Source organism: Triticum urartu, chromosome 2A, assembly GCF_056163025.1.
Source record: "Triticum urartu cultivar PI428250 chromosome 2A, HENAU_Tu73, whole genome shotgun sequence".
NCBI lineage: Eukaryota > Viridiplantae > Streptophyta > Magnoliopsida > Poales > Poaceae > Triticum > Triticum urartu.
In genome coordinates this window covers 724,758,163-724,785,433 of record NC_141874.1, presented here as the reverse complement: position 1 = coordinate 724,785,433, position 27,271 = coordinate 724,758,163, and the positions used below count along the sequence as shown (strand labels likewise).

The 27,271-nt window shown below is 47.1% G+C and overlaps 1 protein-coding gene and 1 pseudogene across 1 annotated transcript; both read right to left on the bottom strand.

Moving 5' to 3' along the window:
• Positions 1-12,498: 12,498 nt before the first annotated feature.
• LOC147987191 (1-aminocyclopropane-1-carboxylate oxidase 2-like) lies at positions 12,499-13,251 on the bottom strand. The gene has a single exon (XM_087545175.1). The coding sequence runs from the start codon at positions 13,196-13,198 to the stop codon at positions 12,680-12,682; it is 519 nt and encodes a 172-aa protein (XP_087401301.1). The 5' UTR covers positions 13,199-13,251; the 3' UTR covers positions 12,499-12,679.
• Positions 13,223-13,927, bottom strand: LOC147987190 (fe(II)/2-oxoglutarate-dependent dioxygenase 3-like; annotated as a pseudogene).
• Between the last annotated feature and the right edge of the window lie 13,344 nt (positions 13,928-27,271).

The window sequence follows — 27,271 nt, the reverse complement described above, 5'->3', positions numbered from 1 at the left end:
TGAAAAAATGAAATCATGTATTTGAAAAATGGTAAACGTGTATATGAAGAAAAAAAACTTATCTATATGGAAAATCTAGAATCTGTATGACAAAAAAGTAGACATCAAGGCATATATTTGAAAAAAAAGTTAATAATGTATTTGAAGAATGTTAAATGTGTATAAGTAAAATATATCTTATATATATATTAAAACCATATAATATGTATGAAAAAGTAGACATCAAAACATATATATGAAAAAATATCAATCCCGTATTTGAAATATGTTAAATGGGTATAAAAAATGCTCCTACTATATACAAAAATGTACAATATTTATGAAAAAAGGAAGACCTTAAAACATATGTTTAACAAAAATGTTACTCATGTATTAAAACAATGATAAATGTGTATAAAAATGCTCCTATTCTATACGGAAAATCGACAATGTGTTTGAAAGAAGTAAAAACCAAAGAAAATCAAAGACAAAAAGAAAAGGAAACAGAAAAAAACTGGAGAAGCAGATGCAAAACAAATAAAACCAAAGTGAAATCAAGAATAAACAAACAAAATAGAAGAAAAAAATAAAAGGAAAAGGGACTGACGCAAAATAGTGGAACAATGTGAAAACCGATAAAAACGAAAAAGAAGCAAAGAAAACTAAAGGAGAAAACAAAAACTAAAAGGTTGATACAAAATAGTGAACACAGTAAAAAAAATGGCAAAAAAGAACACGTGGAGGTGCGCCCAGTGTGGGAACACATTTATTTTTCTTTATTTCTTTTTGGGGTGTTTTTAGTTTTTTTTGGGGGGGGGGGTGGTTTTCCTAGGATTTTGGGACTTTTTTTTACATTTTTTGTCGTAAAGCACAGTTGTGTTTCAGCATGAAGTACATATGTGTCTTTCATAGTTCTATTTTCCGAAAAGTGGAAATCACAGTTACTTTCATATGAAGCGCATTTATCTTTCTTCACAGGTAAAAGGCATAATTGTACTTTCCGGAAAGTGAAAAGGCAATGATGCTTCCATATGAAGGACATTTGTACTGTTCAAAAGTAATAAATCACGGTTGCCACTGCTTCAAGTCCTTCGATGTCATTGCTTCAAATACAATAATGGCCGCTTTGGATTGACATTTGTACTATCCACGCAAATCTTTCATGTAGTTCTTCCATTGCCGGTACATGCAATCAACTAAACTGAGCATACCTAAAAAATCTCTTGATGCTCCAATTGCCAACAGTTTTTATGTGTCCTCCACACTTGGTTCTCTCAGGTACTCTGGTCCAATCACCTTCACCATGGCGCGTGCAAATTGCTTTGTAGTGTCCAAGCATGTGGTTTTTCCCATCGAATTTCAGTATCAGTGACATCTGTGGTCTTACTACAAGCAAGCATCCTAAGAGCAACCATGCATTTCTGTAGAGGAGAGAAGGAAAGTGGCCCGCAACAATTCTTCCTCAGCTTGAACTAGTCATTAGCCTCTTCCACGACATTCACTACATGGAGAACAAATCTCTACTCATCTGCAAGTGACGTCGAAAGAAACCTTCATGGTATGTTGGGTCATATATGAAGTAGCGCGTGTATAAGAGTCGTGAGCACGATCCTATCCTGGAGAATAACTCTCCTGCCCTTTATCGAACCCTTGAAATTCAGCACATGCTCCTCTTGGTTCTCCAATTCTTCGTGGATGCTCATCATCATCATCATCATCAACAACATCATCATCGTCATTTTAGCATCCTTCTCTTCTGAATCCAATGAATCAATGAACTCTTTGTATAAGAATTTTCCAAGGTCTATGTTTCCATAGTCGTCATCCAACGATGAATCCATAGGTGACCTAAAAATGACCAAAAGAATAAAAAATACTCGAACAATTCATCAAACACACAGAGCATAAGGTGTATGTGTTGGGGAACGCTGCAGAAAACAAAAAATTTCCTACGGCTTCACCAAGATCCATCTATGAGTTCATCTAGCAACGAGTAATCAGATGCATCTACATACCTTTGTAGATCGCGAGCGGAAGCGTTCAAAGAACGGGGATGATGTAGTCGAACACGACGTCATCCAAATCACCGGAGATCTTAGCGCCGAACGGACGGCACCTCCGTGTTCAACACACGTACGGTTAGCGTAACGTCTCCTTCTTCTTGATCCAGCAAGGGGGAGGGAGAGGTTGAGGAAGATGGCTCCAGCAACAGCACAACGGTGTGGTGATGGTGGAGCTGCAGTACTCCGTCAGGGCTTCGCCAAGCACTATGGAGGAGGAGGAGGAGTTGGAGAGGGAGAAGGAGGCAACCAAAGGCGTCGATGAAGAGCCCTCCTTCCCCCATTATATATAGGGGTGCCTAGGGGTGGCGCCGGCCCTAGGAGATCCAATCTCCTAGGGGGGCGGCGGCCAGGGAGGTTTCCCTCCCCCCCAAGGCACCTAAGGGGTGCCTTCCCCTAGTGGGACTCTTCCCTCTTAAACACTAGGCGCATGGGCCTATGTTGGGGCTGGTGCCCTTGGCCCATGTAGGCCAAGGCGCACCCCCTACAGCCCATGTGCCCCCCCGGGGCAGGTGGCCCCACCCGGTGGGCCCCCGGGACCCTTCCGGTGGTCTCGGTACAATACCGATAACCCCGAAACTTGTCCCGATGGCCGAAACAGCACTTCCTATATATAATTCTTTACCTCCGGACCATTCCGGAACTCCTCGTGACGTCCGGGATCTCATCCGAGACTCCGAACAACATTCGGGTTACTACATATACATATCCCTACAACCCTAGCGTCACCGAACCTTAAGTGTGTAGACCCTACGGGTTCGGGAGATAGGCAGACATGACCGAGACGACTCTCCGGTCAATAACCAACAGCGGGATCTGGATACCCATGTTGGCTTCCACATGCTCCATGATGATCTCATCGGATGAACCACGATGTCGAGGATTCAATCAACCCCGTATGCAATTCCCTTTGTCAATCGATATGTTACTTGCCCGAGATTCGATCGTCGGTATCCCAATACCTCGTTCAATCTCGTTACCGGCAAGTCACTTTACTCGTACCGTAATGCATGATCCCGTGACCAGAAACTTGGTCACTATGAGCTCATTATGATGATGCATTACCGAGTGGGCCCAATGATACCTCTCCGTCATACGGAGTGACAAATCCCAGTCTTGATCCGTGTCAACCCAACAGACACTTTCGGAGATACCCGTAGTATACCTTTATAGTCACCCAGTTACGTTGTGACGTTTGGTACACCCAAAGTACTCCTACGGTATCCGGGAGTTACACGATCTCATGGTCTAAGGAAAAGATACTTGACATTGGAAAAACTCTAGCAAACGAACTATACGATCTTTATGCTATGTTTAGGATTGGGTCTTGTCCATCACATCATTCTCCTAATGATGTGATCTCGTTATCAATGACATCCAATGTCCATAGTCAGGAAACCATGACTATCTGTCGATCAACGAGCTAGTCAACTAGAGGCTTACTAGGGACATGTTGGTGTCTGTTATTCACACATGTATTACGATTTCCGAATAACACAATTATAGCATGAATAAAGACAATTATCATGAACAAGGAAATATAATAATAATGCTTTTATTATTGCCTCTAGGGCATATTTCCAACAGTCTCCCACTTGCACTAGAGTCAATAATCTAGTTACATTGTGATGAATCGAACACCCATGGAATTCTGGTGTTGATCATGTTTTGCCCTAGGGAGAGGTTTAGTCAACGGATCTGCTATATTCAGGTCCGTATGTACTTTACAAATATCTATGTCTCCATCTTGAACATTTTCACGAATGGAGTTGAAGCGACCCTTGATGTGCCTTATCTTCTTGTGAAACCTGGGCTCCTTGGCAAGTGCAATAGCTCCAGTGTTGTCACAGAAGAGTTTGATTGGCCCCGACGCATTGGGTATGACTCCTAGGTCGGTGATGAACTCCTTCACCCATATTGCTTCATGTGCTGCCTCCGAGGCTGCCATGTACTCCGCTTCACATGTAGATCCCGCCACAACGCTCTGCTTGCAACTGCACCAGCTTACTGCCCCACCATTCAAAATATACACGTATCCGGTTTGTGACTTAGAGTCATCCAGATCTGTGTCGAAGCTAGCGTCGACGTAACCCTTTACGACGAGCTCTTCGTCACCTCCATAAACGAGAAACATTTCCTTAGTCCTTTTCAGGTACTTCAGGATATTCTTGACCGCTGTCCAGTGTTCCTTGCCGGGATTACTTTGGTACCTTCCTACCAAACTTATGGCAAGGTTTACATCAGGTCTGGTACACAGCATGACATACATAATAGAACCTATGGCTGAGGCATAGGGGATGACACTCATCTCATCTATATCTTCTGCCGTGGTCGGACATTGAGCTGAGCTCAATTTCATACCTTGTAGCACAGGTAAGAACCCCTTCTTAGACTGATCCATATTGAACTTCTTCAATATCTTATCAAGGTATGTGCTTTGTGAAAGACCTATGAGGCGTCTTGATCTATCTCTATAGATCTTGATGCCTAATATATAAGCGGCTTCTCCAAGGTCCTTCATTGAAAAACTCTTATTCAAGTAGGCCTTGATGCTGTCCAAGAGTTATATATCATTTCCCATCAAAAGTATGTCGTCTACATATAGTATGAGAAATGCTACAGAGCTCCCACTCACTTTCTTGTAAACGCAGGCTTCTCCATAAGTCTGCGTAAACCCAAACGCTTTGATCATCTCATCAAAGCGAATGTTCCAACTCCGAGATGCTTGCACCAGCCCATAAATCGAGCGTTGGAGCTTGCACACCTTGTCAGCATTCTTGGGATCGACAAAACCTTCCGTCTGCATCATATACAAATCTTCCTTAAGGAAACCATTAAGGAATGCCGTTTTGACGTCCATTTGCCATATTTCATAATCGTAGAATGCGGCAATTGCTAACATGATTCGGACGGACTTCAGCTTCGCTATCGGTGAGGAAGTCTCATCGTAGTCAACCCCTTGAACTTGTCGATAACCCTTAGCGACAAGCCTAGCTTTATAGATGGTCACATTACCATCCGCGTCTGTCTTCTTCTTAAAGATCCATTTATTTTCTATGGCTCGCCGTTCATCGGGCAAGTCAGTCAAAGTCCATACTTCGTTTTCATACATGGATCCTATCTCGGATTTCATGGCTTCTAGCCATTTGTCAGAATCCGGGCCCGCCATCGCTTCTTCATAGTTCGAAGGTTCACCGTTGTCTAACAACATGATTTCCAAGACAGGGTTGCCATACCACTCTGGTGCGGAACGTGTCCTTGCGGACCTTCGAATTTCAGTAGGAGCTTGATCAGAAGTATCTTGATCATCATCAATAACTTCCTCTCTAGTCGGTGCAGGCACCTCAGGAACATTTTCTTGAGTTGCGCCATTTTCTGGTTCAAGAGGTAATACTTCATCAAGTTCTACTTTCCTCCCACTTACTTCTTTCGAGAGAAACTCTTTCTCTAGAAAGAATCCATTCTTGGCAACAAAGATCTTGCCTTCGGATCTGAGGTAGAAGGTATACCCAACAGTTTCTTTAGGGTATCCTATGAAGACGCATTTTTCCGACTTGGGTTCGAGCTTTTCAGGTTGAAGTTTCTTGACATAAGCATCACATCCCCAAACTTTTTAGAAACAACAGATTAGGTTTCTTCCCAAACCATAATTCAAACGGTGTCGTCTCAACGGATTTCGACGGAGCCCTATTTAAAGTGAATGCGGCAGTCTCTAAAGCATAGCCCCAAAAAGACAGCGGTAAATCGGTAAGAGACATCATAGATCGCACCATATCTAATAGAGTGCGATTACGACGTTCGGACACACCATTACGCTGAGGTGTTCCAGGCGGCGTGAGTTGTGAAACTATTCCACATTTTCTTAAGTGTGTGCCAAATTCATGACTCAAGTATTCTCCTCCACGATCTGATCGTAGAAACTTGATTTTCCTGTCACGTTGATTCTCAACCTCACTCTGAAATTCCTTGAACTTTTCAAAGGTCTCAGACTTGTGTTTCATTAAGTAGATATACCCATATCTACTCAAATCATCAGTGAGGGTGAGAACATAACGATAGCCACCGCGAGCCTCAACACTCATTGGACCGCACACATCAGTATGTATGATTTCCAATAAGTTGGTTTCTCGCTCCATTGTTCCTGAGAACGGAGTCTTGGTCATCTTACCCATGAGGCATGGTTCGCACGTGTCAAATGATTCATAATCAAGAGACTCTAAAAGTCCATCTGCATGGAGCTTCTTCATGCGTTTGACACCTATGTGACCAAGGCGGCAGTGCCACAAGTATGTGGGACTATCATTATCAACTTTACATCTTTTGGTACTCACACTGTGAATATGTGTAGCATTACGCTTGAGATTCATTAAGAATAAACCATTCACCATAGGAGCATGACCATAAAACATATCTCTCATATAAATAGAACAACCATTATTCTCGGATTTAAATGAGTAGCCATCTCGAATTAAACGAGATCCCGATACAATGTTCATGCTCAAAGCTGGCACTAAATAACAATTATTAAGGTTTAAAACTAATCCCGAAGGCAAATATAGAGGTAGCGTGCCGACGGCGATCACATTGACCTTGGAACCATTCCCGACGCGCATCGTCACCTCGTCCTTTGCCAGTCTCCGCTTATTCCGCAGCCCCTGCTTTGAGTTACAAATGTGAGCAACTGCACCAGTATCAAATACCCAGGAGCTACTACGGGTACTAGTAAGGTACACATCAATTACATGTATATCATATATACCTTTTGTTTTGCCGGCCTTCTTGTCCGCTAAGTATTTGGGGCAGTTCCGCTTCCAGTGACCACTTCCCTTGCAATAAAAGCACTCAGTCTCGGGCTTGGGTCCGTTCTTTGGCTTCTTCCCAGCAGCTTGCTTGCCGGGCGCGGCAACTCCCTTGCCGTCCTTCTTGAAGTTCTTTTTACCCTTGCCCTTCTTGAACTTAGTGGTTTTATTGACCATCAACACTTGATGTTCCTTCTTGACTTCTACCTCTGCTGATTTCAGCATTGCAAATACCTCAGGAATGGTCTTTTCCATCCCCTGCATATTGAAGTTCATCACAAAGCTCTTGTAGCTTGGTGGAAGCGACTGGAGGATTCTGTCAATGACCGCATCATCCGGGAGATTAACTCCCAGCTGAGTCAAGCGGTTATGTAACCCAGACATAGTGAGTATGTGCTCACTGACAGAACTATTTTCCTCCATCTTACAGCTAAAGAATTTGTTGGAGACTTCATATCTCTCGACCCGGGCATGAGCTTGAAAAACCATTTTCAGCTCTTCGAACATCTCATATGCTCCATGTCTCTCAAAACGCTTTTGGAGCCCCGGCTCTAAACTGTAAAGCATGCCGCACTGAATGAGGGAGTAGTCATCAGCACGTGTCTGCCAAGCGTTCATAACGTCTTGGTTCTGTGGGACAGGCGGGTCACCTAGCGGTGCTTGTAGGACATAATCTTTCTTGGCAGCTATGAGGATGATCCTCAGGTTCCGGACTCAGTCCGTATAGTTGCTGCCAATGTCTTTCAGCTTGGTTTTCTCTAGGAACGCGTTGAAGTTGAGGACTACGTTGGCCATTTGATCTACAAGACATATTGTAAATATTTTAGACTAAGTTCATGATAATAGAGTTCATCTAATCAAATTATTCAATGAACTCCCACTTAGATAGACATCCCTCTGCTAGTCATCTAAGTATAACATGATCCGAGTCAACTAGGCCGTGTCCGATCATCACGTGAGACGGACTAGTCAACGTCGGTGAACATCTTCATGTTGATCGTATCTTCTATACGACTCATGCTCGACCTTTCGGTCTTCTGTGTTCCGAGGCCATGTCTATACACATGCTAGGCTCGTCAAGTCAACCTAAGTGTTTGCATGTGTAAATCTGTCTTACACCCATTGTATGTGAACGTTTGGATCAAACACCCGATCATCACGTGGTGCATTGAAACAACGAACTGTCGCAACGGTGCACAGTTAGGGGGGACACTTTCTTGAAATTATTATGAGGGATCATCTTATTTACTACCGTCATTCTAAGTAAACAAGATGCAAAACATGATAAACATCACATGCAATCAAATAATAATAGTGACATGATATGGCCAATATCACATAGCTCCATTGATCTCCATCTTGGGGCTCCATGATCATCTTGTCTCCGGCATGACACCATGATCTCCATCATCATGATCTCCATCATCGTGTCTCCATGAAGTTGCTCGCCAACTATTACTACTACTACTATGGCTAACGCATTTAGCAATAAAGTAAAGTAATTTACATGGCGTTTCTCAATGACACGCAGGTCATACAAAAATAAAGACAACTCCTATGGCTCCTGCCGGTTGTCATACTCATCGACATGCAAGTCGTGATTCCTATTATAATAGCATGAACATCTCATACATCACATATATATCGTTCATCATTCATCACAACTTTGGCCATATCATATCACAAAGCACTTGCTGCAAAAACAAGTTAGACGTCCTCTAGTTGTTGTTGCAAGTTTTACGTGGCTGAAATAGGGTTCTAGCAAGAACGTTTTCTTACCTATGTGAAAGCCACAACGTGATTTGTCAACTTCTATTTACCCTTCATAAGGACCCTTTTCATCGAATCCGCTCCAACTAAAGTAGGAGAGACAGACACCCGCCAGCCACCTTATGCAACTAGTGCATGTTCGTCGGTGGAACCGGTCTCACGTAAGCATACGTGTAAGGTTGGTCCGGGCCGCTTCATCCCACAATACCGTTGAAGCAAGATAAGACTAGTAGCGGCAAGAAGGTTGACAACATCTACGCCCACAACAAATTGTGTTCTACTCGCGCAAGAAGAACTACGCATAGACCTAGCTCATGATGCCACTGTTGGGGAACGTTGCAGAAAACAAAAAATTTCCTACGGCTTCACCAAGATTCATCTATGAGTTCATCTAGCAACGAGTAATCAGATGCATCTACATACCTTTGTAGATCGCGAGCGGAAGCGTTCAAAGAACGGGGATGATGTAGTCGAACACAACGTGATCCAAATCACCGGAGATCTTAGCGCCGAACGGACGGCACCTCCGCGTTCAACACACGTACGGTTAGCGTAACGTCTCCTTCTTCTTGATCCAGCAAGGGGGAGGGAGAGGTTGAGGAAGATGGCTCCAGCAACAGCACGACGGTGTGGTGATGGTGGAGCTGCAGTACTCCGTCAGGGCTTCGCCAAGCACTATGGAGGAGGAGGAGGAGTTGGAGAGGGAGAAGGAGGCAACCAAAGGCGTCGATGAAGAGCCCTCCTTCCCCCACTATATATAGGGGTCCCTAGGGGGGGCACCGGCCCTAGGAGATCCAATCTCCTAGGGGGGCGGCGGCCAGGGAGGTTTCCCTCCCCCCCAAGGCACCTAAGGGGTGCCTTCCCCTAGTGGGACTCTTCCCTCTTAACCCTAGGCGCATGGGCCTATGTTGGGGCTGGTGCCCTTGGCCCATGTAGGCCAAGGCGCACCCCCTACAGCCCATGTGGCCCCCCGGGGCAGGTGGCCCCACCCGGTGGGCCCCCGGGACCCTTCCGGTGGTCCCGGTATAATACCGATAACCCCGAAACTTGTCCCGATGGCCGAAACAGCACTTCCTATATATAATTCTTTACCTCCGGACCATTCCGGAACTCCTCGTGATGTCCGGGACTCCGAACAACATTCGGGTTACTACATATACATATCCCTACAACCCTAGCGTCACCGAACCTTAAGTGTGTAGACCCTACGGGTTCGGGAGACAGGCAGACATGACCGAGACGACTCTCCGGTCAATAACCAACAGCGGGATCTGGATACCCATGTTGGCTCCCACATGCTCCACGATGATCTCATCGGATGAACCACGATGTCGAGGATTTAATCAACCCCGTATGCAATTCCCTTTGTCAATCGATATGTTACTTGCCCGAGATTCGATCGTCGGTATCCCAATACCTCGTTCAATCTCGTTACTGGCAAGGCACTTTACTCGTACCGTAATGCATGATCCCGTGACCAGACACTTGGTCACTGTGAGCTCATTATGATGATGCATTACCGAGTGGGCCCAGTGATACCTCTCCGTCATACGGAGTGACAAATCCCGGTCTTGATCCGTGTCAACCCAACAGACACTTTCGGAGATACCCGTAGTATACCTTTACAGTCACCCAGTTACGTTGTGACGTTTGGTACACCCAAAGTACTCCTATGGTATCCGGGAGTTACACGATCTCATGGTCTAAGGAAAAGATACTTGACATTGGAAAAACTCTAGCAAACGAACTATGCGATCTTTATGCTATGTTTAGGATTGGGTCTTGTCCATCACATCATTCTCCTAATGATGTGATCTCGTTATCAATGACATCCAATGTCCATAGTCAGGAAACCATGACTATCTCTCGATCAACGAGCTAGTCAACTAGAGGCTTACTAGGGACATGTTGGTGTCTGTTATTCACACATGTATTACGATTTCCGGATAACACAATTTTAGCATGAATAAAGACAATTATCATGAACAAGGAAATATAATAATAATGCTTTTATTATTGCCTCTAGGGCATATTTCCAACAGTATTTCAGGAGGAATTGCACGAACCAAGGGCAACATGCGATGGAGGCACGACCGTTGGCGTTGTGGGTTGGGGACTAAGTTGAAGCAATTATTGCGGCGGAGCTACAATGGCGGTTGTGTGGACGAGGCAGAGAGAGAGAGAGATAGAGAGAGAGAGGAAGGGGGGTCAAGTAAGGACGGAGATGCCTTCAAAAGATTTGGCACGGCCCTAGCCGTCAGTCCGACGTGACGGGAGGGACGTTCTTATATCCACCCCAATGTATGGATTGAGTATGGGATATGCGGCACTCATATATCCTTCCCGGGCCGCTCGCGCGGGCGGCTCCGGAGGCGAACCCTAGCCCCTGAGCGCACCCCCTTCTCTGTGCCCCCTGGCCACCGCCGCCGCCGGCGCCGGCGGTGGTGGCGGCGCTCGGCCGTCAAAGGCGGCGGGCGAGTTCCGCAAGTCCTGACGGGCCTTCTTCGCGCAGAGAAGGGCGTCTCGTGGGCGGCGCGGTGGCGGTTGGATTCCGGTGAGGTGACACACGGCGGGGAGCGCGGTGGAGAGGCGGAGCGCGGTCGCAAGGCGGTGCGGGCGGCTGTCTTCTTCGGGTGACGTGTTGGGAGCCGGAGGTTGCGGTGTGGGGTCCTGGTGGAGGTGGATCTCGGCCAGGTGCGGCGGGCAAGAGCGGCGGCCGGGATTCGCTGCAGTGGCCGGGACGCGCGGCGCGCCTCCTGCTTTCGGCGGGCGTGGCTCGAGGAAGGCGCCCCCTTTTAGGGTGTTGGGGGCGGCGTGGTCTGGATCTTGCTGGAGGCCGGAGCGGGGTCTCGTGCAGGGCGGCTCCAGTGGGCACGTGCGGTCGCGGCGGGCGGCTCGGCGCGCCTGCTCCTTCCCCGCTGAGCCCTGAGCTGCAGCAGCGGCATGGATGGCGGCCAGGTGATGGTGTGGCCAGCCCATGCCTATGGGTGAAGTGGATCTGGGTGGCGCTGGAGGTCTGAAGCTGGAGAAGTGTTCCTTCGACCGTGCAGGTGCTGGTTGGTGGTACGCGTGCTCTCGGCCGTGTGAGGGGTCGGTGTTCCGCGGCGGTTGATCACGTTGGCGAGGTGTTGCGGCAGCGGCGGTGTGACCCCAACAGTTGGGCCTAATCTGTTGACAGAGGGTGGAGGTGCGCGACGGTTCGGATGAAAATCCTGCTCATCTTCGGTCGGAGCTGGCGGCGACGGCGCCCGTGGGTGTCGTTTCCCTCCTTGGAGGCGTCGTCGTGGTGTGTCGGCATCTCCCTTTCCTGATCGGGTTGTGGTCTTCGGGCGAAAGCCTTTGGTCCGTTGCAGGACCAGCGATGGCGGCGGTGTGGCGTCGTTCCTCTGTTGAGAGCATCGCAGGTGAAGACTTGGCTTGGGTACTGTTTGTGGTTCTCCGGTGCTTGCCGCTATTCGAGCTGATCTTCATGGGCGCTATGCACGCAGCCGCCGGCGTATCCAAGACGATGGCTTTCACGGGTCCGACTGAGTCCTGCTATCCACTCGCCGTCTCCTCTTAGGCATCCAAGGGTGGGTAGTGCGTTGGCAAGGAGTTTCCGGTTAGAGCTGTTGCTTCGAGGAGGCCGGCATTTGTTGTGACGCGGCTAGATGATTGGTCTAGGACAGGCATTTTGTGTTGTGTTTGTATTTGTCGCGATGGAGTGTGGAGTTCAAGCTATACTTGTTGTTGGCAACAAGTTGTAGTTTCTTGCACAATATTTCTGTCTTCTATAAAAATATGATACGCCTAGACGTACTCTTGAAAAAAAAAGTATGGGATATGCTAGTCAACCGGGCGTTTTGGGCTGAATTTGCGGTTGTGTGGAAAATAAGCGACCGGGTAGAACGTATAGAAAGAGTACGATGGGTCGATTATAGATGCTCTAAAGCTTTGGATTACAATCCAATGGTTCTGACCACATTCAACTGAAGGCAAAAATAACCTGAGGCTACTGTTCACACCGCAGACGAGCTGATATTTGAGAACAGAATAAAAGGCGCAGTACAGAGTACCCATGGATCATAGAAGCTAGATCTCGTAATGGGTGATGTGGATGACGTCCTCGGGCCTGGACGGCGGGTGGGTCTTGTTCCTCATCCGCAGCTGCATGTACTCGTCGTACCGGAACCCCCTGTACCGCGGCGGTTCGCCGACGTCGGCCGCAAAAGCCGGCAGCGGCTCGACCCACTTGTCGCCGTGGAGGTTGAGGAAGAAGGCGATGGAGTGGCGGTGCGCCCCGGGCCTCCTCACCACCCTGTGCGTGGCGCTCTTGAACTTCTTGTTGCTGAGCACCTGCAGGACGTCCCCTACGTTGACGACGATGCTGCCCTCCACGGGCTCTGCGGGGACCCAGCGGCCGTCCTCCCCGAGCACCTCCAGGCCCCCGACGCCGTCCTGCAGGACGAAGGTGATGCAGTTGCCGTCCTCGTGCGCGCTGATGCCGTTGTTCTCGTCGGAGGATGTCGCCGGGAAGTAGCGCAGCGCCGTGAGGAAGTCGAAGCCGCGGTCGGCGTTGTACCCGGCGAGGAAGCCCGGCGGCAGGCCCATGCACTCGCTCAGGATGTCCTGGATGAGCAGCCCCAGGTCGGTGAATTCATTTTCTTTCAGTTTATAAGACAGGGGAAGGTCGATGCAAAGGGGGGGAAATGGAGTTCTGCCTGTCTCTGTGACACACTCACAATTCATAATTGAAGCAGAGGTTGCTAAGAACTAGAGATACAATCCACAATTGAAGCAGAGCAAGAAAGAAGTAACCTGAATCCGGCAGGCTCGGCGGGGTAGTGGTTGAGCCCGAGCTTGGGGTTGAAGAGGAGCAGGTACTCGTTCTTGTCGGCGGAGTGCGCCGGCTGCCGCGCGTACCCCACCGGGAGCGGCGCGGCGGAGGCGCCCTCGGCGGGCCACACCTTGGCCTTCTCCTCGTCCGGCAGCGCAAAGAACGCCGCCGACAGCTCGAGGGCGCGCGCCATGAGCTCGTGCGGCACGCCGTGGTTCACCGCGCGGAAGAACCCGGTGGCCTGGCACGCCTCGCGCACGGCCCGCGTCGTCGGCGTCTCCCACGGCGAAGAACGGCGCCAGATCCACCACGGGGAGCGCCATGCGCGATGGATTGTTCTCTAGCTTCCTGCTGGATGGTTAAGACGCGATCGTTAGAAAAAATAGCCCTTTACGAATGAAATCCTCACTCCCTTCCCCTGACCCCTCCTCCCCTGAATTTCGATGTGGGCCCCCTGATCGGGGTCGGCCGTCCGCAGAAGACAAACTGAAGATGAGTTTGGTGACAATTTGGAAGCGTATGACCATCGCGGGAATATTTAAGGAGAGGGGTGGTTAGCCAACCGAAGATGCATATATTGCAAAGATAACAATTTGTAAGCGAAAATTTGTCTCGGGTGGCATCTCTTCTCAAGCCCTAGAAGATTGTGTAACGAGCTAGCACTACTATCATACTATGCATCCGCAGCAGAACAGCTGTTCAGGCGTGATAAGCAATTGTATAAAACAATCAGAGAAAACACACACAAATATATAACCAGTTGTGACATGTGTTTGGAATCATAAAACAATTTTTTTGCAACACAAGTTCGACAAATTTATTGTAGCTCTATGCTAGAGCAATTCATTCTATGATTTTCACACAATTCACGGATGGGCAGATTTTTCCTTTTTCATGAAAACCTACAAGAATAAGCTTCTATCCACTAGCCACCACTGACATGAGTGTGCTGGGCGTCCGGGTTACCTTGGGAACAATCATGCTCGGAGAGTAATTACCTTTTGTAATGCTGGTGTGTTGTAACACAAAAAAACTATATTTCTTCTTAATTAATAGATACAGCAAAGCTTTTGCATTCGTCTCAAAAATAAAAAAAACACTGAGCATCATCTAGCTGACCTGTTGGCTATCCGACAGATCCGTACTTCCTTTCCTTGCATGACGACTAGACCCAAAAGGTTATTTTTCAGTCCGCAATGCATAAAAACTTGCTATGGAGGTTCATTCTAATACAGTCGTCCTGGCATCATCTAGCTCATGCCCTGACGACAACATGAAGCTCTGGAACTTGGTCTGGTAGGCGTTCGTGCCACTTTGAATGTGAGTTATGCCGTAGAAAGTTGTCTCAGGGGCACTGAGGGAGTCCTGGACTAAAGGGTCCTTGGGCGTCCGGCCTGTTAGCCATGGGCCGGACTGATGGGCTGCGAAGATACGAAGACCGAAGACTGCCCCCGTGTCCGGATAGGACTCACCTTGGCGTGAAAGGCAAGCTTGGCGATCGAACATGTAGATTTCTTTCTTTGTAACCGACCTTGTGTAACTCTAGATCGTCCCGGTGTCTATATAAAATAGAGGACTTAGTCCGGAGGAGAGAGACTCATTACCATAGTCATACAGGTTAGACTTTTAGGGTTTAGCCATTACGATCTCGTGGTAGATCAACTCTTGTAATACTCATATTCATCAAGATCAATCAAGCAGGAAGTAGGGTATTACCTTCGTAGAGAGGGCCCGAACCTGGGTAAACATCGTGTCCCCTGTCTCCTGTTACCATCGACCTTAGACGCACAGTTCAGGACCCCCTACCCAAGATCCGCCGGTTTTGACACCGACATTGGTGCTTTCATTGAGAGTTCCACTGCGACGTCGTCAAAAAGGGTCGATGGCTCGCCTTGTTGTCAAGGAAAATATCACCTCCGGAGGTGCCCTGGCCTCAGGCCAAACCCTTCGGCTCAGAGGCTTCGTCATGGCCGCCAGCTTGGCCCTTGGACCGACGATGACCTCTCGGGTCATCGAAAATCGCCTCCGCGTGGATCCCGAATACTCCACCCAGATCAATCCGACGGAGTTATCGTCTTTAAACGAACTCCTAGATCACATTGCCGCCTTGGGGGTCGCTACAGATTACGATCGGATTGGGCTTAGACCCGACCAGAGAGAAATTAAAACTCCGCCGATCACCCACCAGGTAGCGGTAGTCGAGGAGCAAGACCACCCTTCCTCTATCTTGAAGACGAACTATATTCTGATCGCCGATCTTGAAGAGCCGGATACTGAAAGTGCGTTATATCGACTAGAGGGGGGGTGAATAGGCGATTTTTATGAAAGTCTTCAAAACGTGGAAGTTATGAAGACAAACAGAATAGATAGGCCTTTCACTATGCAGCGGAAGTTAGATTACACTAGACAAGCCATGGTCAAGTATTCAATAGAGTGAAAGCACAGTGACAAAAGCTTCAGTGTAATAAGGATCAGGTAGGAAGAAGTTATGAAGCCAATCAAATCATACAGTTATGTTGTGAAGACAAAAGATAGAGCAAGCATGCAATGGCTTCACAATGTATAACAGTAAGTTGAAGGGAAGTGAAGATGAAACCAGTGACACGTTGAAGACAATGATTTGTTGGACCAGTTCCAGTTGTTGTGACAACTGTACGTCTGGTTGGAGCGGCTAGGTATTTAAACCAAAGGACACACAGTCCCGGACACCCAGTCAAAGACACTTAGTCCAAGACACCCAGTCCTCACCGTATTCTCCTTGAGCTAAGGTCACACAGACCTCGCCCAATCACTCTGGTAAGTCTTCAAGGTAGACTCCCAAACCTTCATAGACTTCGTTCACCGGCGATCCACAATTACTCTTGGATGCTTAGAACGCAACACCTAACCGTCTGGAGGATGCACAGTCCTCAAGTGTAATAAGTCTTCAGATCACACAGACAAGAAGACTTAAGTGATGCCCAATTTACTCTGGCTCTGGGTGGTTAGGGCTTTTCTCCTCGCTAGGGATTTTCTCTCAAAGGCTTCGAGGTGGGTTGCTCTCAAACGACAAAAGCCGTGCACTGAAATCTGAGCAGCCAACCGTTTATGGTTGTAGGGGTGGACTATTTATAGCCACATGGCAACCCGACCTAATTTGTCCGAAATGACCCTGGGTCACTAAGGAACTGACATGTGTACCAACGGTCGGATTTCGAACTCACACGGCAACTTTACTTGGGCTACAAGTAAAGCTGACTTGTCTGACTCTGGACAAGATTTTCTCTCATAGTCTTCGCTCGAAGACATAGGTTTTGAATTAGGCATCACTTCAGTCATCCTGACTGGTTCTCTTGGACCCCACTTAACAGTACGGTGGTTCCTATGACACAACATAAATGAGATAAAACTACGAAGGATCTAAGTCTTCGAGTTCCATAAGCTTCATAGGGAGTCTTCTTATGTCATTGTCTTCAATATGAATATCTTCATAAACCACCATTGTCTTCAATGTCTTCGTATATTTTTAGGGGTCATCTCTGGTAGTGAAACCGAATCAATGAGGGACTTCTACCTGTGTTATCCTGCAATTCTCACAAACACATTAGTCCCTCAACTAGGTTTGTCGTCAATACTCCAAAACCAACTAGGGGTGGTACTAGATGCACTTACAATCTCCCCCTTTTTGGTGATTGATGACAAACTAGTTGAAGTTTTCAACGGGGAACATAATTTGTGAGATTGTATAAGAATTGTCTTCATAAGCTGCAAGGGCTCCCCCTGAAGATGTGCATGTAAGTAGTTTGCTTCTTGAATGCAAATGCACATGGCAGGTTTTACTTGTGGAGATCCTCTTCAACTTATGATGACAATCCACTATGCATGTTAGAGTATACGAAGATAATGACATGCATAATGGAAAATGGACGTCTGCAGAATGATCTAAGTGCGGAATTTATCGTCGCACATGCGGAATTTATCTTCGCATAACAGAGTGACAAACAGGTAGCAGACGACCATTAGGGCTACGTGCTTACAACTCAAAGAAGCAAATGTAGCAAGAACGGGAGTTGTAAGCATGAAGCAAAATGTAGCAAGCATATGAAGACACCCGCCCATAGTGACCCGCTTGAAGACTAGCAACATCATATGCTTCTCCCCCTTTTGTCAGTGATGACCAAAAAGGTTTGAAGACATTGAGTTCTCTACTCGTTCCCAGGCGCAGCAGGGTCGTTGGAGGTGGGTGGCGGTGCAGACGAGCTCGGTGCAGATTCGACGCGCGTTGAAGCAGGTGGAGATGATGTCGCGTCTTCTTCTTCAATAATCCGGGCAGACACGGTGGCTGCAGAAGAAGAGAACTCTGACTCTTCAAGTGATGGTGTGCTTCACATCACGGCTCTTCTAGGAGGCGTGGAGTCAAATTTGAGTCTCTCTTTGAAGCCATCCCCGTGCAGTTCAGCTTCAGTGCACATCATGGTGAGGCCTTTCCAAGTGCGACGACAGGTCTCGTGTGCGACAAATGCATTCTTGGTTGCCAGATTTCTGATGCGATTGACGTCTTGCATGATGCTTCTCATCTGCCTCTTGAGCCAGTCGTGATGCCTATCTTGCTTTTGGTGAAGAGCCACAAGAAGTTCTCGGTCATTGAGTGCACGAGCGCGCTTCTTAGGTCTCGGTGCAGCTATGCTGTCAGTGGCTTCAGTTGATGCAGGGGCACGTGTGGTGCCAGCCATTGGATACACTCGGGAGAGAGCTTCAACACCTTCAATATTTTGAGTGAAGCTTTGGTGTTCTGCATTCTGAAGACTTAGTGGTTGCTTGGCAGGCTTTGGATATATTGCTTCAATAGATGTGTCCACATCTAGCAAAAATATCCTATGGTTGCGGGCTGAGGGCTGATAGGAGATTGCAGAGTGAAGCTTAATCAGCCTCATAACCCAAGGAGCATAGAACTTCAATCCAAACAATTCTGAGGCAGACGCTGCAAGTTGACGGATGAAGAGATCCTGTGCGTTGAAGCATTTGCCATGAAGAATGCAGAATATGAGAGTCTTCATTGCACCTTCAATCTTTGCATATCGAGAGTGTCCCTTAACGGGCCAGAGAGTCCGCCTTATGATGTGATATATTGTTCTGGGCAGGTACTCTAAGTCTTCAACGAAGAACTCAGTTGGATAGGGTGCATTTGGAGGCAATGGCTTCATCATTGAGAGCATCTGACTCATATCTGGCTCAGGACGCTGAAATATGCTCTCAATTGCTTTAGCATGGAGTTGGCAGCCTTCTTCAAAGAATTCGCCAGGAGTGGGAAGGCCGGTAAGCTCAATGATGTCGAAAGCATTAGCTTCATGATGGACATTTCCGGTCATCCACTCCAGGACCCATGTCTTCGGATCTCTGTTGTAGCCTTTAATATGCAGAGTGGCATAGAATTGAAGCATAAGCTCTTCGTTCCAGTGCTCTTCATCGGTGATGAACGGCAGCAGACCCACTTGCTTGAAGCAATCTAGTGCTTCTTCCAGACCAGGCAGACCAGCAATAGCTTCAACCTCAAGGCGCTGGTGAGGAAAGATGCGGCCTTGATTGTAGAGGATGCATGAATAATAGCTGCGCTGTTGATAGCTCCAGAACCTATCTGATACAATCCGTCCCCTCGAATAAGGGTTCGTGGAGCTGTTGAAGAACGTGTTATCTGCCCTGAAGCTGTTGATGTTGAAGGAGCCAGGAGCTGATGCAGGACCTGGGAACCTTGGCAGTCGTGGGATCGGCTTCTGGACCTGGGGCCTGTGCGCAATGTGATAGTTGAATTGCGGACCGGCAGCAGACTCAGGTGCAGAAGGTTCAGGGACAGTAACTTCAGTGTCTTCTGAAGCTGTTCTAGGGGAGGGCTCCACATTTGCTTCATTGTTGTTTGTGGCAGCCGCAATGTTTTCAGCCTCAACACGTGTAATGAGAGGGACGGACTCAGGTACGTTCTCCTGGGGAACTGCCTCTTGTTGGAGCGGTGGAGTTGGAGCTTGGGGTTCTGGTGGTGCTTCTTCATTGTCTTCGGCTGATGCAGCCGCAATGTCGTCAGCAGCTTGAGCCCTTGGACCTTTGCGAAGCCTACGGAATGTAGGCGACGCCTGTGGAGTTGCAGTGGGCTGGGGCTCATTATCTTCCTCCTGTGGGCGATCTGCCCACGATGCATCTTGTGTGATTGGCGTCAATGGACGACCAATACTGATCAGTTCGCTTGTCTCAAGCTGAGGAAGGGCTGCATCACCGTGTACATTGTCTTGGAGACCAATGTCTTCAGCAGCGTTGTGGTCGGCTGCTGGAATGTCTTCAGCGTGCGGAGCCTCTGTGATAGCAGGCTCATGCACTGTCAACTGACGACCTTCGTCAGGATAGCGGACGGAGAGGGGTTCAACTATCAAGGGCTCTGTGGGAGCAGCCCGAGATTTCTTGGTCTTGCGCTTCTTGATGGTGGGGTCAGAAGGAGAGGCTTCTGAGTGTTTTCTCTTTCTCGCTTCAGCTTCAGCTTTCCTTGTCTTCTTGAGCTCGGAGGCATTGGACCGGCTCTTTGGCTTCGAGCCAGTTGTAGCAGTGGGGAAGACAATCGGTGCAGCTTCTTGCCTTGGCGCCTCTGGTTCAGCGGTGACAGTCTTCTTCTTTTTCTTGGCGGCCATCCTTGGGTCGATGCCTGGACGCCCAAGTGCCTTGCGCTTTTCGGCCTCATTGTAGGCCTGCACGCAGCAATCAGCTGAAGTTTTCATCCGCTCTCGTGAACCTTGAGCTTCGGCACGCTTCTTCAAAAAGTTTTCTTTCAGCTCGTGCAGCATGATCTTGAAGCTTCTTACTTCTTGCACGCTAAGCTTGGCAACGTGCTTCTTGAACTGAGCCTTTTCAAAATCAATTTTCTGCTCCAGTTCAACAATGCGCTGGGCTATTGCAAGTTCTGAAGCAATTGCGCCTTGAAAGGCAACACTGAGGCCTATGGGCAGCTGCAGGTCATCGAAGCTGATGTCTGGGGAGTCAAACCATTCATCGATGAATTTGTGGATGATGGCGACATCAAACAGAGGCAGATTGTTGAAGATTTCAGCCTCTTCCTTGCTTTTGATGAGCTGCTCAAGAGCATCATCTCCAAGATCTTCATCGCTTGACAGATCTATGGTTTCGCTGCGCAGAATGGCAGCAGCTGTGAGGTTCTTGGCTTCTTAGGGCTTGGAGACTCTTGATAAGTCTTCTGACTGCACACTGGCTTCAGGAGGTGCAGTTTCCAATGGCTTCGCTCTTGAGATTTTGGGAGATGCAGCTGGCTTGGAAGCTTTCGGCTTCTTCTTCTGCTTCGGCTTCGGTGCAGCAGGAGCGTCATCAGACTCAGTATCTGCTGGAGGGTCATTCACAGCAGTCCCTTGGACTCGGATGCGAGTGATGAGGCCTGCAAGATTGGCATACGGCCCGATGATATTGGGATCGGCGTCGCGTGTTCCATCTGCCCTTGGTTTAGAGGGACCAGGGTTGAAGTCTAACCCCAGCTTCTTCTTGTTTTGCTTCGCAGAGTTCTGAGCAAATTGGAAGTTGCGCTTGAACAGATCGTCATCCCGACACCAGAGAAGTGATGATGGATGTGCTTCAGCTGGCTGTGGTCCTCTGACCATGCATGGATAGAAGCCTTGAGCAATGGCTTCGTCTCTGGACCTGGTACGAGTTTTTTGTATAATATGTCTCCCCACGGTCTCTTGATGGCGCACTTTTCTGCATATTCCTGAGTGATGAAGCGGTATTGGAACAACTGCTCTGCCCAATATCTTCGAATCCATTGGATTCGTGTCTTGCGCTGACCATAGCTCTCTTCAGGATCAGTTTTGTACATTTCTGCCAAGTCATCAGACAGATCTTTGGACGTTCCACCACATCTCTGTCTGCCTCCCTTCCTTGCAGCTGTTTCTGAAGCCATGAATCTTAACTTGGAAGGCTTCAAGATGTTCAAAGGCTTCAAAGGCTTCCTTTTGCAACAAGAACTGGCTTCAGGAGAGTTGATGTGATGCTGCAAGTGCTCTACAAATGAATGCAGACTATGAGAACCAAAGGATTCTCCCACGGACATGTACCTGTGACAGCATTAAGGTGCGAGGGAAGGGGAAGGGGTCATATGCATTCTCAGAAGATTTTGAAGATAAATCGGTTTAGAAGACATTGACCTCATCGTGCGAAGACATTCACCTAAAGATAAGAAGTTGGTTCCAGATTTGTACGAACCCACAGATTAGTACAAGTGAGGAATCTACTACTTCATGATGCACAAGTGAATATTCTAGGCAGGTTATGAGATGCAGATTGAAAGAGAACTAGCTTGTGTGAAGAGAAACTTCTTATGGAAGAAAATGACTGAACTATAGGATCAAAAGAGGCTGTAAAAAGGGGTTTTAATTACCACACTTGGAACTGCTAGACGAAGTGGGAGTTGAGGCCGAGTAGTTCGATCCTTCGTGCCCTAACTTGGCGACGGAAGACACCTACGGCGACGGCGGAGAGAAAGATGTCCACGGTCGGCGTGAAAACGGCGTCGGAGAGGTCGCGGCAGTGAAGCGCTTCGTCGCCGGCGTCGTCGAGGGCTAGCGGTGGCGCTAGGGTTCGTGCGAAGGTGGAAGAAGAGATAATGACCGCAGTGAATTGTGTATTTATATGGATAGAGGCGGCACTGTGCTATTACTCAGGTGCCCTTGGCGGTTCGCATCTGAGCAGCACGTGGCCATCATGCGGTATTTTGGGGGCAGTTCCACATCCCACGCACGCCTTGATTGTCGGGGGTCGTTCCTACTTCTCCGGATTTCTTGTGGATGAATGAGCATTGAACACGGTTTTAAAGTTTGTCTCTGTGTCTTCTGCTGACAAGGATGCAGTGAAGACATTCGACAGTTTCAATAGAATGCATACGACTTGGAGAGATAGAGTTTGAGATAGAAAGCATAGAGAGGTTAGGGTCCAATCACATTCACTTAGTTCAAAAGATTCAAACAAGAAGACATAGCTATAAGTGAATGCTGTAGAGGACAGAACAATAGTACTTATATATCAGTATAGTGAAGATAATCATGAAGACATATTGAGATTGAAGCCAAACCAAATGTGAAGACATTGCGAGGTAACGCCATGAGTGAAACACTTCAAAATAGAACGTTTGGTGGTGGCGTTACCCACCGTATAGGAAGTATTAGACCCAGACACGGCGCACAATTATCGTGGCGCTCCGAAGTCAATTTCCGCATTAATGTATTCACACTTAGAGTGTATGTCTTCATTGATTGAAGATATACGTTACTTCGTGTGTTGCACACCTAAGTCATCAATATGCATAAGTGTTAGGATGTGTGCCTGATCACAGGACATTTGAGGATTCCAAGATATTTAGCTCACACCGTAACTTGCAAAATCTCTTCTCATCCAAGGGCTTGGTGAAGATATCTGCCAATTGCTCTTCAGTGTTGACGTGTATGATATCAATATCTTCCTTTGCAACATGATCCTTGAGAAAATGATGACGAATTTCAATGTGCTTTGTCTTCGAGTGTTGTACTGGGTTGTTGGCGATCTTGATGGCGCTTTCGTTGTCGCAGTAAAGTGGCACTTGCTTCAGATGAATGCCATAATCCTTGAGGGTTTGCTTCATCCATAGAAGCTGAGCGCAGCAGGATCCAGCAGCAATGTATTCAGATTCAGCAGTGGAGAGGGATACACAGTTCTGCTTCTTTGAAGACCAACATACAAGTGATCATCCCAGAAAGTGACATGTGCCTGATGTGGACTTTCGATCAACCTTGTCACCAACATAATCAGCATCCGAGAATCCAACTAGATCAAACTCTGAGCCCTTTGGATACCACAATCCCAAGGTTGGTGTGTGAGCCAAATATCGAAGAATTCGCTTCACAGCTAGGTGATGCGACTCCTTTGGTGCCGCTTGGAATCGAGCACACATGCAAACACTAAGCATAATATCTGGTCTAGATGCACATAAATAAAGCAAAGAACCAATCATGGAGCGGTATACCTTTTGATCGAATTCTTTACCATTGTCGTCGGGACCGAGATGATGTTTGGCTGGCATTGGTGTTGTGAAGCCTTTGCAGTCTTGCATACCAAACTTCTTCAGGAACTCTTTAAGATATTTCTCTTGAGATATGAAAATGCCGTTGCGTTGTTGCCGTATTTGAAGACCGAGGAAGAACTTCAGCTCCCCCATCATGGACATCTGATATTGCTCTTGCATCATATAGCCAAACTCTTCACTGTACTTCTGATTTGTGCAGCCGAAGATAATGTCATCCACATATATTTGGCACACAAACAGTTCACCATCATATGTCTTCGTGAAGAGAGTGGGATCTAGGGAACCAGGTATGAAGCCTTTGCTCTTCAGGAAGTATTTGAGTGTGTCATACCAGGCCCGAGGGGCTTGTTTGAGGCCATACAGTGCCTTATTGAGCTTGTATACCATGTCAGGATGTTTTGGATCTTCAAACCCTGGTGGTTGTGCAACATATACTTCTTCTTCAATCTTGCCATTGAGAAAGGCACTCTTCACATCCATTTGATACAGAATTATGTTGTGCTGATTTGCATAGGCCAGTAGTATACGTATGGCTTCAAGTCTGGCCACAGGAGCAAATGTTTCATCGAAGTCAATGCCTTCCACTTGAGTGTATCCTTGAGCAACAAGGCGAGCTTTGTTTCTGATGATCTGTCCATGCTCATCTTGCTTGTTGCGGTATATCCATTTTGTGCCTATTACGTTATGCTTCCGTGGATCAGGACGCTTAACCAGTTCCCATACATTGTTCAGCTCAAACTGTTGAAGCTCTTCTTGCATAGCTTGAATCCATTCAGGTTCCATAAAGGCTTCTTCAACTTTCTTGGGTTCTAAAATTGAGACAAATGCGAAGTGCCCACAGAAATTTGCCAGTTGAGTTGCCCTTGAACGAGTCAGTGGACTAGGTGCATTGATGCTATCAATTATTCTGTCAATCTGCACTTCATTGGCAACACGAGGATGTACAGGGCGAAGACTTTGCTCTTGCTGATCTGTGTTGTCGTTGGGAGGAATGTCTTCAGACTGAGCATTGTCTTCATGTGGATCAGGTGCTGAGATGATAAGTTCTTCTTCAGGATGAGCTTCAGAAGGTACAATCTCTCCAGTTCCCATAAGCTTGATTGATTCACTAGCTGGAACTTCATCTAGCACATGTGGCAGAAGCTCTCTTTGTGATCCATTTGTTTCATCGAACCGCACATCCACTGTTTCAACCACTTTGTAGTGAAAGAGATTGAAGACTCTGTAGGAGTGGGCATCCTTTCAATATCCAAGCATGAAGCCTTCATGTGCTTTTGGTGCAAACTTAGAGGTATGGTGTGGGTCCTTGATCCAGCATCTTGCGCCAAATACTCTGAAGTAACTGACATTTGGCTTCTTGCCAGTTAGGAGTTCATAAGATGTCTTGTTCAGAAGCTTGTGAAGATAAACACGGTTGATTGTATGGCATGCAGTGTCAATAGCTTCAGTCCAGAATTTTCTTGGAGTCTTGTATTCATCTAGCATTGTTCTGGCCATCTCAATGAGTGTTCTGTTCTTGCGTTCGACGATGCCATTTTGCTGTGGCGTGTACGGAGCTGAGAATTCATGAGTGATGCCCAATGTATCAAGATATGAGTCAAGGCCAGTGTTCTTGAATTCAGTGCCATTGTCACTTCTGATGTGCTTTATCTTGGCGCCATAATTGTTCATGGCTCGATTTGCGAAGCGTCTGAAGACATCATGCACTTCAGTCTTGAAAAGGATTATGTGCACCAAAGTATATCTAGAATAATCATCAACAATAATGAAGCCATAGAGGCATGCAGTAGTGTTGAAAGTTGAGTAGTGAGTAGGACCAAAAAGGTCCATATGAAGCAGTTCGAAGGGTCGAGTAGTGGTCATGATTGTCTTCGAAGGATGTTTTGCCCTTGTCATCTTTCCTGCTTCACAGGCACCGCATAAGTGATCTTTCTTGAACTTGACGCCTTCGATGCATATGACATGCTTCTTCTTTGCAAGGGTGTGGAGGTTCCTCATGCCGGCATGCCCAAGCCTCCGATGCCAAAGCCAGCATTCTGAAGCCTTTGTCAGAAGACATACTGCAAGCTGTGGCCCTGCTGAGAAATCTACCACATACAAATCATCTTTCCGATACCCTTGAAACACTAGAGACTTGTCAGATTCCATTAGTACCAGGCAACGATATTTTCCAAATATTACGACCATGTTCAAATCGCACAGCATTGAGACAGACATTAAGTTGAAGCCAAGGGATTCAACAAGCATGACTTTGTCCATGTGTTGATCCTTTGAGATTGCAACTCTACCTAGACCCAATACCTTACTTTTACCAGTGTCAGCAAATGTGATGTGGCTCTTGTCGGCTGGACGTAAGGTTGAGTCCATAAAGAGGCTTCTTTTGCCAGTCATGTGATTTGTACACCCACTGTCAATAATCCATTCTGAAGACTCTGAAGACGCTTGTGTCGTACCCTACAGTGCAGTTAGGGGGATAGGCTTCACGAAGAGAATTGTGAAGCAAAAACATTTGACGAACCAGTGGGTTATGAAAACTTAGATCCAGATTCGGACTAATAGGGAGATTAGCATGCGATTCAGGAACAAAATACATAGTGATGCCATTAGGGCATTCTATCTTGCGCCCTGCAAGATTTTTAAGGTCCCCAGCAATAGCGTCAGAAGATTTTGGTTTTCTGCTGGAGACCTTTCCCTGCAAAAGAGAGTTAAGCTTTCTTAACCACCCACATCTTCAAGGGTGGTTTAGAAGCAATAAGTCTAAGTGCAGCATCTGAGAATTTTGGCTTTGGGGCCCTAGCAAACAGTCTAGCAGGAGGACAATAGTACTCATAAGAATAGGCAGAATAGTTCTTGGTCATATGAACATGACGGTTTAATGAGCCGTTCTCATATTCATATGCCTGAGTATGGTTTCCCTGCAAAACATTTGCGTTAGTGCGACTCAGGTGAGTCCTCTGTCTGTATGAAGCCTTTGGACTGTATGAAGCCTTTGGTCTGAGGTTTGTCTTCTTCATGTGAGGTGTCATGAAGACATTCACAGGAAGATTCTCCAGACACGTTTTTGGAACCCAGATCTTCTTCATGGGTGGCCCATTCCTGCAGTTAGTACCAATGTACCTGGCAAACACTTCACCATTCTGATTTTTAAACAGTTTATAGTTTGCATCAAAGGATTCATCAATGGTAATGGGATTGGCACAAGTGAAGCCAGACAGATTGGATGGATCTGCTGAGGATTCCTTTGCAGCAACCCATGTGGTTTTGGGGTACTGCTCAGCTTTCCAGTAAGAGCCATCTGCATTTATTTTCCTTGTGAACCCAACACCCTCCTTCCTAGGGTTTCGGTTCAGAATCTGCTTCTTGAGGACATCACATAATGTCTGATGCCCTTTGAGACTTTTGTACATCCCTGTTTCAAGCAATGTCTTCAACCTAGCATTTTCATCAGCAATAGCAGTGGTATCCTCAGCAGAGGGGTTAGTTACCACTTCAACAGTTGAAGATATTGCAACAGCAGTAGCAGTGGAACATTCAGCAACAGAAGTAGCATTATCATGCTCAATGCATTTAAGGCATGGTGGTTCAAATCCTTCCTGAGCGGAACTGATCTGTTCAGCGCGAAGTGACTCGTTTTCCTTTTGAAGATCTTCATGATCCGCTCTCAACTTCTCAAGTTCTTGCTTCCTTTGAAGATAATCATAGGAAAGCTTTTCATGAGTAGTTGAGAGAGTCTCAAGACGATCTTCAAGTTCCTGATACTTAACGTGAA

What these genes read in the sequence shown, in the direction of transcription:
- LOC147987191 (XM_087545175.1), bottom strand. Translation starts at nt 13,198, where the DNA reads ATGGGCCTGCCGCCGGGCTTCCTCGCCGGGTACAACGCCGACCGCGGC.